This window comes from Chiloscyllium punctatum, chromosome 6 (genome assembly GCF_047496795.1).
Source record: "Chiloscyllium punctatum isolate Juve2018m chromosome 6, sChiPun1.3, whole genome shotgun sequence".
In the NCBI taxonomy this organism is placed as follows: domain Eukaryota; kingdom Metazoa; phylum Chordata; class Chondrichthyes; order Orectolobiformes; family Hemiscylliidae; genus Chiloscyllium; species Chiloscyllium punctatum.
This window is the reverse complement of record NC_092744.1, coordinates 16,350,679-16,362,006: the sequence shown is the minus strand read 5'-3', so window position 1 is coordinate 16,362,006 and position 11,328 is coordinate 16,350,679. Positions and strand designations below refer to the sequence as shown.

The 11,328-nt window shown below is 43.4% G+C and overlaps 1 protein-coding gene across 1 annotated transcript; it reads left to right on the top strand.

Moving 5' to 3' along the window:
• The first annotated feature begins 9,768 nt into the window (after positions 1-9,768).
• LOC140478468 (succinate receptor 1-like) lies at positions 9,769-10,965 on the top strand. The gene has a single exon (XM_072571727.1). The coding sequence runs from the start codon at positions 9,769-9,771 to the stop codon at positions 10,768-10,770; it is 1,002 nt and encodes a 333-aa protein (XP_072427828.1). The 3' UTR covers positions 10,771-10,965.
• Positions 10,966-11,328: the final 363 nt, after the last annotated feature.

The window sequence follows — 11,328 nt, the reverse complement described above, 5'->3', positions numbered from 1 at the left end:
GCACTTTCAAAAAATCCACACACTCCAAGATTAAGTGACCCTGACCTCGAATATGGCTGTAATGAATGCTTTTGTTGACTTCAACTGTGTATTGACTCACTCACTAACTCCAAACATTAGTAATACAGAAAAGTAAGTGCAATTACATGGCTACTTCTCTGTGTAGGGATGTAACATTCACTGAACCTTTCATTCTTGTTAGCCTCTACAAATTTACTTGTTTAATAATCCTTTGCCATCCATGACCAGTTGCTACAGAATATTAAATCTGATCCATTGGTGTGGGATCAATTAACCCTGTCTATTTCTTTTTTCACCCATTTATCACCCTTTTGATTGACATTTCCTTGTGTACTTTGAACTCTAGAGTGGATGATCCACCTCGTCTTCGTCCTGAAATACCCAGTCTTATAGATGACAGGGAGAAGGTGATGGCCCAGTGATATTTATCAATAGACCCAGATACTATTCTGAGGACATGGGTTCGATACCTGCCATGACAGATGATGGAATTTGAAGTCAACTAAACAAAAAATCTGGAATTAAGAATCTAATGATGACCCTGAATACTTTGTCGATTGTCAGAAAAATCCATCTGTTTCACTAGTGTCCTTTAGGGCAGAAAACTACCATCCTTACCTGTTCTGGCTTACATGTGATCCACAGCAATGTGGTTGGCTCTTAACTGTCCCCTGGGAAATTAGGGATGGGTAATAAATGCTGCCTAGCCAGCGACACCTTCATCCCATAAATGATTTTAAAAGAACTATCTTCAGCAAATTTAATTCGCTGTATGTGATATCAAGAAATGATTGAAGATTCTAGACACTGAAAAGGCTGTGGGCCCTAACAATATTGCAGCATTCGTCATGATAATTGTGCTCCAGAACTAGCTGTGCCTCTTGACAAGCTGTTTCACTGTTTCTACATTGTTGGTTATGCCAGTGTTGCGGCTCATAATGTACCAAGCAATGTGGCAAAATTGCCAGGTTATGTCAGTGCTATTGACAACATAATACAAATTCAACCAGTTTAAAAACCATGCTATCTGTGTACTCTTGATCATTATCAAAGTGGAGCAAGGGGCCACAGACAATGCTGTATTTGCTCAGCAAAAACTTAGTTTGGATTCCACCAGAGTCATTTCTTTCTGTTTTCTTTATTCTTTCTTGAGATTATGATCATCATTTTCAAATCCTGATTTGTTACATATCCCTAATTGCCCTTGAAGCTAAATGGCTTGCTGGATCATCCGAAACTTCTCCACCTCCTGATGCTGCTTGGCTTGCTGTGTTCTTCCAGCCTCCTGCTTGTCTATCTTGGATTCCAGCATCTGCAGTTTACTTTTTTTGTCTCGGACCAGGTCAGGGGTAACCACGTTGTATGTAGGTCAGCAATCACATGGACACAAACCAAGTAAAGGAAGCTGATTCCCTCCCTAAAGGACACTGGTGAATCAGATGGGTCTTTATGCCTGTCAAAGATAGCTTCCCAATCACTATCTGAAATCCAGATTGGTTGAGTAGTGGTTATCAGCAGATATTTCTATATATATGTTGCTCATGTTTGAGGTGAAACCTTGGGAACACATGCAGATTAGACATGAATATTCAGGATGCCTCAGGCAACTCCTTCCCAAATGTTTACCAGTGTAATGACACATCTAGTCAGTTTGTCTTGCTGGGGAGACAAGATGTACCCAGACACGGTGAAGGTGGTGTCAGGAATATTGTCTGCAAGGTATGGATTCCATGACTGTGATTATGTCAGGCGGTTTCATGATTTGTGTATTGGATAGTTCTCTCAACTTTGGCACAAGAAGCACAAGGTTATCAAGGAGATCTTTGTTGGGTATATAGGGCTGTATACCTTCAATTCTTTTTGCCATTGGTCCAGCAGTTTGATACAACAGAATTGTTCTGAATACTGAGTACAGCAGTTGGGAGATCATGTTGTGGCTATACAAGACATTGGTTAGGCCACTGTTGGAATATTGCGTGCACTTCTGGTCTCCTTCTTATCGGAGAGATCTTAAAGGGTTCAGAAAAGATTTACAAGGATGTTGCCAGGGTTGGAGGGTTTGAGCTATAGGGAGAGGTTGAATAAGCTAGAGCTATTTTCCCTGGAAAGTCAGAGGTTGAGGGGTGACCTTATAGAGGTTTATAAAATCATGAAGGGCAAGGATAGGATAAATATACAAAGTCTTTTCCCTGGGGTTGGGGAGTCCAAAACTAGAGGGCATAGGTTTAGGGTGAGAGGGGAAAGATATAAAAGAGAGCCAAGGGACAACCTTTTCACACAGAGGGTGGTACGTGTATGGAATGAGCTGCCAGAGAAAGTAATGGAGGCTGGTACAATTGCAACATTTAAAAGCCATGTGGATAGATATATGATTAGGAATAGTTTGGAGAGTTATGGGCTGGGTGCTTGAAGGTGGGACTCGATTGGGTTGGGATATCAGCTTGGCATGGGCAAGTTGGACCGAAGAGTCTGTTTCTGGGCTGTACATCTCTATGAACCTATGACTGTAATACCTTTCTGGGTCATTTCAGAATCTATCACAATGCTGTGGGCCTGGTCACACATAGGCCAGGATAACAAATTTCAAACACCAGGGTGGGCTTTTAAGATTAAAAAAAAGCAAACACCATTACTGTGATTGATTCTCAATTCCAGATTTATTAATTAAATTGAGTTTCCATGGATAGGATTAGCCTGATGTGCCAAATTGTTCATCCAGTGACATTGCTACGTCATCACTAACTCTCTTTATCAGTGGGCTTATGTCACGTTTCTGATAGTCCAGCACCTTTTCCCTTTATATCTGCCCAATATAGACTAAATACTACACTAAGGCTACTTTATACCCACATCTCCCATCCATCTCTTCCACCCATGTCCCCATCCATGCAGGCTATGGATTCAACTGTTGTTTACTTTCCACTCTTCCAACAAGCTTGGCTGTATTACACACATATCTCAAAGAACAAAGAAAGTTTACAGCCCAGGAAAAGGCCCTTTGGCCCTCCAAGCCTGAGCCGATCCATATCAACTGTCTAAACTTGTTGGTCAATTCCTAAGCATCTGTATCCCTCTGCTCCCCACCTACTCATGCATCTGTCCAGATGCATCTTAAATGAATCTACCGTGCCTGCCTTTACCACCTCTGCTGGCAATGTGTTCCAAATGCCCACCACCCTCTGTGTGAAGTACTTGTCGTGTGTATTCCCCTTAAACTTTCCACCTCTCACCTTGAAAGCGTGACCACTCATTATTGAATCCTTCACCCGGGGAAAAAGCTTATCTCTATCCACCCTATATATACCCTTCATGATTTTGTAAACCTCAATCAGGTCCCCCCTCAATCTCCTTTTTTCTAATGAAAATAGATCTAACCTACTCAACCTCTCTTCATAGCTAGCACCTTCCATACCAGGCAACATCCTCATAAACCTTCTCTGCACCCTGTCCAAAGTGTCCACATCCTTTTGGCAATGTGGCGACCAGAACTGTACACAGTATTCCATATGCAGCCGTAACCAATGTCTTGTACAATTTTAACATGACTTGCCAGCTCCTATACTCAATACCCCGTCCAATGAAGGCAAGCATACTATATGTCTTCTTGACCACTCTATCCACCTGTGCAGCAACCTTCAGGGTACAATGGACCTGCACTCCCAGATCTCTCTGCCCATCAACTTTTCCAAAGGCTCTTCCGTTCATTGTATAATTCGCTCTAGAATTAGTCTTGCCTAAGTGCGTCACCTCACATTTGTCTGGATTGAAAACCATCTGCCACTTTTCTGCCCAACTCTCCAGTCTATCTATATCCTCCTGTATTCTCTGACAGTCCCTTATGCTTTCTGCTACTCCACCAATCTCCTCATCACAGTTATTGATTTTATACTATAGATAGCAGAACCCCAAGCACTGATGCTTCCTGTACTCCACCAGTTGAAGCCCGCTGCGTGGAGTTTGCATGTTCTCCCCTTGTCTGCATGGGTTTCCATCGGGTGCTCTGGTTGTTTCCCACAGCCCATAGATCTGTAGGTTACACATATTGGCCATGTTAGATTGCCCAGTAATGTTCAGGAATGGGTGGATTAGCCATGGTAACTGAAGGGTCATAGGGATAAAGTTGGGGGTTGTGTCTGGTGGCATGGTCTTTAAAGGGTTGGTGCAGACACGATAGGTCAAATGGGTCTCCTTCCACATTGGGGCCATTCTATGAATCTATTTCAGAAATGAGCCATTTATTTCTTCTCTGATTTCTGTAGATTAGTTAATCTTTGATTCTTGCAATGATGTTACTCCTAATATACTGCCTTTTCTTGGATTGCCATCTCGGTATGGTGGAGAGGCTTGAGTGTCCCATTGATCCCGAGAGTGATGCTGTCAGGAGTTCTCAACTCCTGTCAGGCCCACCATGACAGTTAGACCAGAGATGAGGAGCCAAACAAAGAGCAATTTGAAACAAGTCCTCAATGATGATGGATGTGGAAGACCGCCATTGACATAAATGGCTGTGGTGGCAGATGAAGACCTCAGCAGTAGGAAGGTCCCCACTGGTTGAAGTTTCTTTGCTGTTGCAACCAGATGTACCCGTGTCTGCTGCAAATCAACAACATTCCCACGTGAAAAGATATCCCCTATATGGCGTCTATCTAGAGGAATTCAACACCCTCCACCCTCCCACCAAGCAACACAAGCCCTACAGTGATCAGTGAAAGTTGACACAAACAGGATTATGATCTCTGGAAGTCTCTAGCCTCAGACTGGCTCTTAGGTGGTAGAGTTTGACTCAATCATTTCTCTCTTGAAATTGGCATGGGAGAGCTTTCTTCAGGATGCACTCTGCTCATCTCTGCACTATCCCTCACCTTCAACCCCCAACCCCCACATTGGAAAGGAGCTGAAAAGGTATCTTAAAAATAGTCTTAAAAACCACATCCAACAGGCTCATCTACCTCTGATCTGAAAACCAAAGTAAGACTCAATCTCAGAACCTAGGAATGTATGAACCTTTAAGCTAACGAGCAAGACAAATATCTGGTTGGAGAACTGCCTATAGCCCGTGAACTCAGGTATATCAACATTGATATTGCTGCCCTACAGGGGACTCGAAGACCAGCCAAAGGACAGCTGAGGGGAAAAGGATGGTATTAACTGGAAAATCAACCCAGGATCCATGGATTTAGTTTGCCATCAAGAACTAACTTGACAACTAACTCTTGGAGCTTTCTGTTGGTATTAACAATTGCCTCATGACTCTACATCTGCAATTTGCCAAGAGCCAGCAGGTAATGGTCATGTGCGTCAATGTCCCAACCCTTGATGCCATTGACGAGTCCAAAACAGATTTTTATTCCACCCTGGATACCATTCTCATCCTAATGGATAATCCTCCTTACAGACTTCAATGCCAAGGTTGGAAAGCTCTCCAAACTCTGGAAAGGAACCACCAAAAAAAGGAGTCCGGAATTGCAACTCCAATGTGATTCTCTTGTTCATCAAATGCACAGTACACCAGCTGGTCATCACTACCACACTGTTCTGCCAAAAGACAACGTCAAGACTTCTTGGAGGCATCCATGATCAAACTACTGGCAGATGATCATTCGATCCCAAGAACAAGGAGGTGATGTCCTCATTACCAGAGTGATGACCAGTGCAGATACTGCTGGAAAGACCATGGCTCACCAAACCAGTGTCACTAGAAGCAGTTGAAGATAAAGAAGCTACTTGGAAAAATACTCAATGCTGACCAGGTTCAAGAGCAAACCTCCAACAATGTCTTCACCAAAATCATCAAAGAGTTCATATTAATGGAGTGAGCGAAATCTGGAAAGAGCTAAAGACAGCCGTCATCTCATGTTGAGAAGAAAGCAGGACCAGGAAACACCTTCTCAAAAAGAATGACCACATCATCCAAGACCACATTGACAATATAAGGAAATCTCTCTGTGCCTGGAAAAGTAATGTGACCAGTGAGACAAAGTGGAGAACTCATCAAACTATGAAGGAGGAGAGTCTTCGATAACCATGACACCTGTGGCAATAACAAGATCCTTGTGTGTAAGGCAGTCATAAAGTTGACTCTTCTACAAAGCTCCAAAATGTGCACTATGTATAGATACTCTCATGGCCTTGGAGAAATACCATCTGTTTGAGGCAGATTCTTGGCATCAGCTAGGAAAGTAGGGTTACTAACGTTATCCTTGAAGCAGCCAATAGCACCAGCAACCAGGCCATGATTATTTGAAATCAACTCTGCTGAACTATCTGCATGCTTAAGATGTCTGAGTTCCAACTCCCAAAGCAAACCTTTTTCACCAGCTCAAAGGAAGCACTCAAGCAAAACAACCATGAAATAAATGCTTCAAAGAATCCCTGAAGGTTTACCTCAAAGGATGCAACATAGATGTCAACATATGGGAGACCATGACTTAGTAGAAACTGATTTGGAATTTCCAGCTTCCTGTGTGAAAAGACATAATTCTATGAGAACAAGCATCGACATGAGGAAGTATGGATTGGAATCCTGAGAAAGAAATGCCAGCAATGCCAAGGGTATGGACCAATTCTGCTTCCTGGAAACACCTACAAATGTGCAGATGGAGACGTGACTCTAAGATTGGGCTCTTCAGCCACACAAGGACCGCCAGAACCCATGACTAATGACAAGGAATTTCCTAGGAAGACAACCGTACTTGTTAGTGAGTGATTGCTGATGATTATCCTGAATGCCATATGATTAATCTTGTGTAAGGAAAGCTTTTGTTTCTCAGGGGATTGGTGCATCAGACAGTTGACATGGACTTTATGGGCGACATGGCCTCCTTCTACTCTATAAGCTTCAAGTGTTCTGTGACTCGAAGTTGATTAAGCTGCTTGTGGGGATGGAACGTCTCTCAATTGTCCTTCTCTTTATCACATGAATCTGTCAGTTGAATAATGACAAATAAATGGGACATTGTTAACACTGATATAACAAACATAATTTAACATAATTTTACGTGTAATATCACAACTATTCCTCTAAAATTATAAGATGGTCTTCTTATTAGGGGGAGTATTACGGTGCTTCTGAAAAAAGCGCAGCAGGTCAGGCAGCATCCAAGGACCAGGAAAATCAACATTTTGGGCAAAAGCCATTCATCAGGCATGGCTTGATGAAGGGCTTTTGCCCAACACATTGGTTTTCCTGCTCCTCAGATGCTGCCTGACCTGTGGTGCTGTTCCAGCACTATTTTAATCTTGACTCTGATCTCCAGCATCTGTGGTACTCATTTTTGCCTTATTATTACGGGGAAGCAATAGCCAAATGACATTATCACTCGATTATTAATCAAGAGAGCCGTGTAATGTTCTGAGGACCTGAGTACGAATTCTGCGTTGCCAGATGGCAGAATTTTAATTTAAATGTTAAACATGGCAGTGAGCCCTTCTGTTAATTAAACCAAACACCCAGAAAAGCTCACCTCACCTCGTAATCGGTTAAAATGAGTGAGAGAGAACTCCCAAAATCCACAACTTAAAGAAAATTTATTCCTTAACTCTAAAAGTGAATATTAAACAACACCTTTTCACAAGACTAAGTGCCCTTTCTCTTAACTGCTTATTATTTACCTCCAACTCTCTAACAATATACTGTTCCACTAAAAAAAAATATATTAAAATTACATCAACTTAATTTCAAAATCATACAGCGGCTGTCATTATTGGTGTCTGTCTTCTTTCAGCTGAAGATCCCCCGGGTCCTTATCTTTCTTTTACTGCGAAGATGTTTCATATGAAAAAGACCTTTGATAAAGAATGTTTTTGAATGGCAATCTTTCTCAATGGGAGTTACTCTCTCGATGGTAGTTGCTCTGTCTGACTTCCAAATGTTTTTTTTTTAACAGAGGAACCTCGATTATCTGAATACCAATTGTCCGAAAATCGGATTATCCGAAGAGATCTCGAGGTCCCAATAGAAACATTACATCAGAGACGTGTTTCCAACACTGATCCCGTCTTTTGTTTACAGTGATTAAACAGGCACCGTCTCCAAATGACTGACCTCCCGCCCTTTCTCTCTCCCCACACTTTCCCTGAGTTCTACAGAGGGGTGTACCCTAAAGCCCCCTTCCTCAGATAATCTCTCCAACATTGTCCTGTACAGGGCAAACGTGGAACCTCTGTAAATGTTGCAGTAAAAGGGTGTCTGTGTGTCTGTATGTCTGTGTGTGTCTGTGTGTCTGTGTGTGTCTGTGTGTGTCTGTGTGTGTGTATGTGTGTGTGTGTGTGTGTGTGTGTGTTGGAGACTTACCACACAAAGGCAGCTGCAGCAGCAGTCTTGTTGTTGGTGTACAGTCTGGCTGCCCTGGAGAGGGGGCAGGGATGGTCTTGGACAGGGTTGGGGGGTGCAGAGGGCAGAGTTGGATGAGTTCAGGGGGCAGGCAGCAGAGTTGTACGGGGTCGGAGTGGGGGCGGGATTGGATGGGTTTGGGGGCAGGAGACAGGGTTGGATGGATTGGGGCGGTTGTGGACAGGGACAGAGTGGGATTGGACAGGGTTGGTGTGCAAGGGGAAGAATTGGATAGGAACAAGGACAGGGGGCAGTGTTGGATGGGGATGGAGCAGGGCTGGATGGGGACAGGCCGGGATTGGATGGAGGGCACCAAGTTGGATGGGGGCAGGGCAGGGTTGAATGAGGATGGAGGGCGGGAGGCGGTGTTGGACAGGGACGGGGGCAGTGTTAGATGGGGACGGGGACGGGGACGGGTGCGGGGTTGGACGAGGATAGGGCCGGGTTGGGGTGCGGGTGTGGGGTTGGACGGGGTTGGGGTGCAAGTGTGGGGTTGGACGGGGTTGGGGGTAGGGAGTGGGGTAAGACGGGGTTGGGGGGGTGGGTGGGCAGCGTTGGCCGAGGACGGGAAGAGGGGTGGGGATGGATTTGGAGGGGGTTGGGGTGGGCAGTATTGGACGTGGTTGGGGGCGTGGGTGGCAGTGTTGGGGGTGGGGTCTCGCGCACTGTGTGCTGCTGCAGTCTCCTGAACGGGAAGCAGACTTTAAAAACTCCAAACCCCAGAGGAAAGGCATTTAATCGATTAACCGAATAATCGATTATCCAAACGAAATAGTGCCCGCCCGACTCATTCAGATAATCGAGGTACCCCTGTATACACCAACATCAGATCACCTCATTGGTTCAAAGTTGGCAAAACAATAAATTCAAACACAATTGGGTTTTAGTATCCCAGGGCATAATTTAAATTGATTGGTTAAATTTGAATTGTTGTCAAAACAGCAACTAACTCAGGTATCTATTTTACAGCCAAGTGTAACATTTTTCAATTTTCTAGTACACTCTGAGACTGCGAGCGAGTCATACGACAGGTAAGCCCTCAGTGCAAAACAGCATTCACTCTTTCTTAAAAGTACAGTACATGCTGTCAACTTTATAACAAATAAATATCTGGAATTAAGCACCTAATGATGACCAGGAAACCACTGTCAATTGTCAGGGAAAAAAAAACAAACTAGATCACTAATGTCCCTTAGGGAGGGAAATCTGCATTCCTTACCTGATCTGGCCTACATGTGACTCCAGACAGTGATGAGGATGACTCCTAAGTGCCCTCTGGGCAATTGGGGATGGATAATAAATGCTGGCCTAGCCATCAATACATTCATATCATGAATGAATAAAAAATTATATATTACAAACTCTTTTGCCGTGCCCCTATTGTGTTACCTGTGTTGTTTTTCAGTTTCTAGGAAATGAATCACGCATGTTTGGACATCAATCCTCAGCTGGAGAAGTATTACCTTCCAACCATGTATGCAATAGAGTTCCTTTTAGGACTGGTCGGCAACCTTTCTGTGATATGGGGCTACTTATTCTGTCTGAAGGAATGGAAGTGCAGCAACATCTACCTTTTCAATCTTTCCGTCACCGACCTGACTTTCATTTGCACCCTTCCCATGCTCGTCGTCTACTACGCCAAAGGCAACGAGTGGGTTTTTGGTGACAGCATGTGTACATTAAATAGATACATCCTACACGCGAACATGTACATCAGCATCTTGTTTCTCACCTGCATCAGCATCGATCGGTACCTGCTGGTGGTGAGTCCGGTGAAGCTTCACCGTTTTCAGAAAAAGTGGAACGCTGTTGTAATCTGTCTCAGCATTTGGGTTTTTGTAACACTGGAGTTGGTGCCTCTCTTCATTTTTATTGATGTTCACACAATCAACACCACAGATAATAAGTTCTCCTTCCAGTGTTTGGATTATGCCAGCTCAGGAAATTCCTCTCAGAGTCTGATTTACAGCATGTGCCTCACAGTTTCTGGTTACCTCTTACCACTCTGTGTCATGTTTTTCTTCTACATCCAAACTGCACGCAGCCTTAAGAAAATAATGCAACAGCGCACCAAGGTTCAGGTGGAAAAGCCACTTACCTTGGTCATATTGGCCATTGTCATTTTCTTGATATTATTTACTCCTTATCACATAATGCGCAATGTTCGTATTGCTTCCCGTGTGGAGAACAGCACCATGTCAGAGTGCAGCAAGTTAGCTGTAAAGGCTCTGTACACTATCACAAGACCCATAGCTTTCCTCAACTCCATTACAAACCCCATTTTCTACTTCATGTTGGGGGATAAGTTCAGGGAGCAGTTTTTCAGCAGGCTGAGAAGCATCTTCTTAAGAAAGCCTGAGGTAACCAATCAGAAAGAGGAAGGTTTCAGCAGGCCAACTGGGTTAAACAAATGCTGAGACTCAATAATTCTGTAAATAAGTCAAATAATTCATAAATCTCTCCGTCACAGTGGTTTCCCCACTTCATGTTTGGGAGTAATGCTTTGTTGTGTCAAAAGTTGTCTTTGATGTGTCAAACGTTGTGTTGCTGTTGTATCAGGATGGCAGAAGCCAAATGTGATTTTTAATTGATTTTAGATTTTTTTTCCCCTGTATTCATTCCTGTACTGCTATTCATTAACATTTAAAAATAATTGCAGCTCGAAGCTGTAAGTGGTAAGAATGTTTAAATATGATAATAGCATCCACAGCATTGCTATAACATTATGATTTGTGTAGTTAAATGATGCCTGTATAGCTTTGGACGATTACTGTGTGCATTATGACATTCCTTCCTCTCTACATGGAAGTCACAGCTTTAGCTGTGAAAAAGGTCAGGAATGTTGAAAGCAAGAAATGCAGCCTTGGACTCAGGATTGCAAATACGACTTGGCTACCAGCTCAAGTGCAAGAGATCTTATTCATCTCATCAGCACATCACCATCGTGTATTCCTTAAAACTGTGCCCAAAATTGT

Coding starts and splice junctions, on each gene's coding strand:
- LOC140478468 (XM_072571727.1), top strand. CDS start 9,769: ATGAATCACGCATGTTTGGACATCAATCCTCAGCTGGAGAAGTATTAC.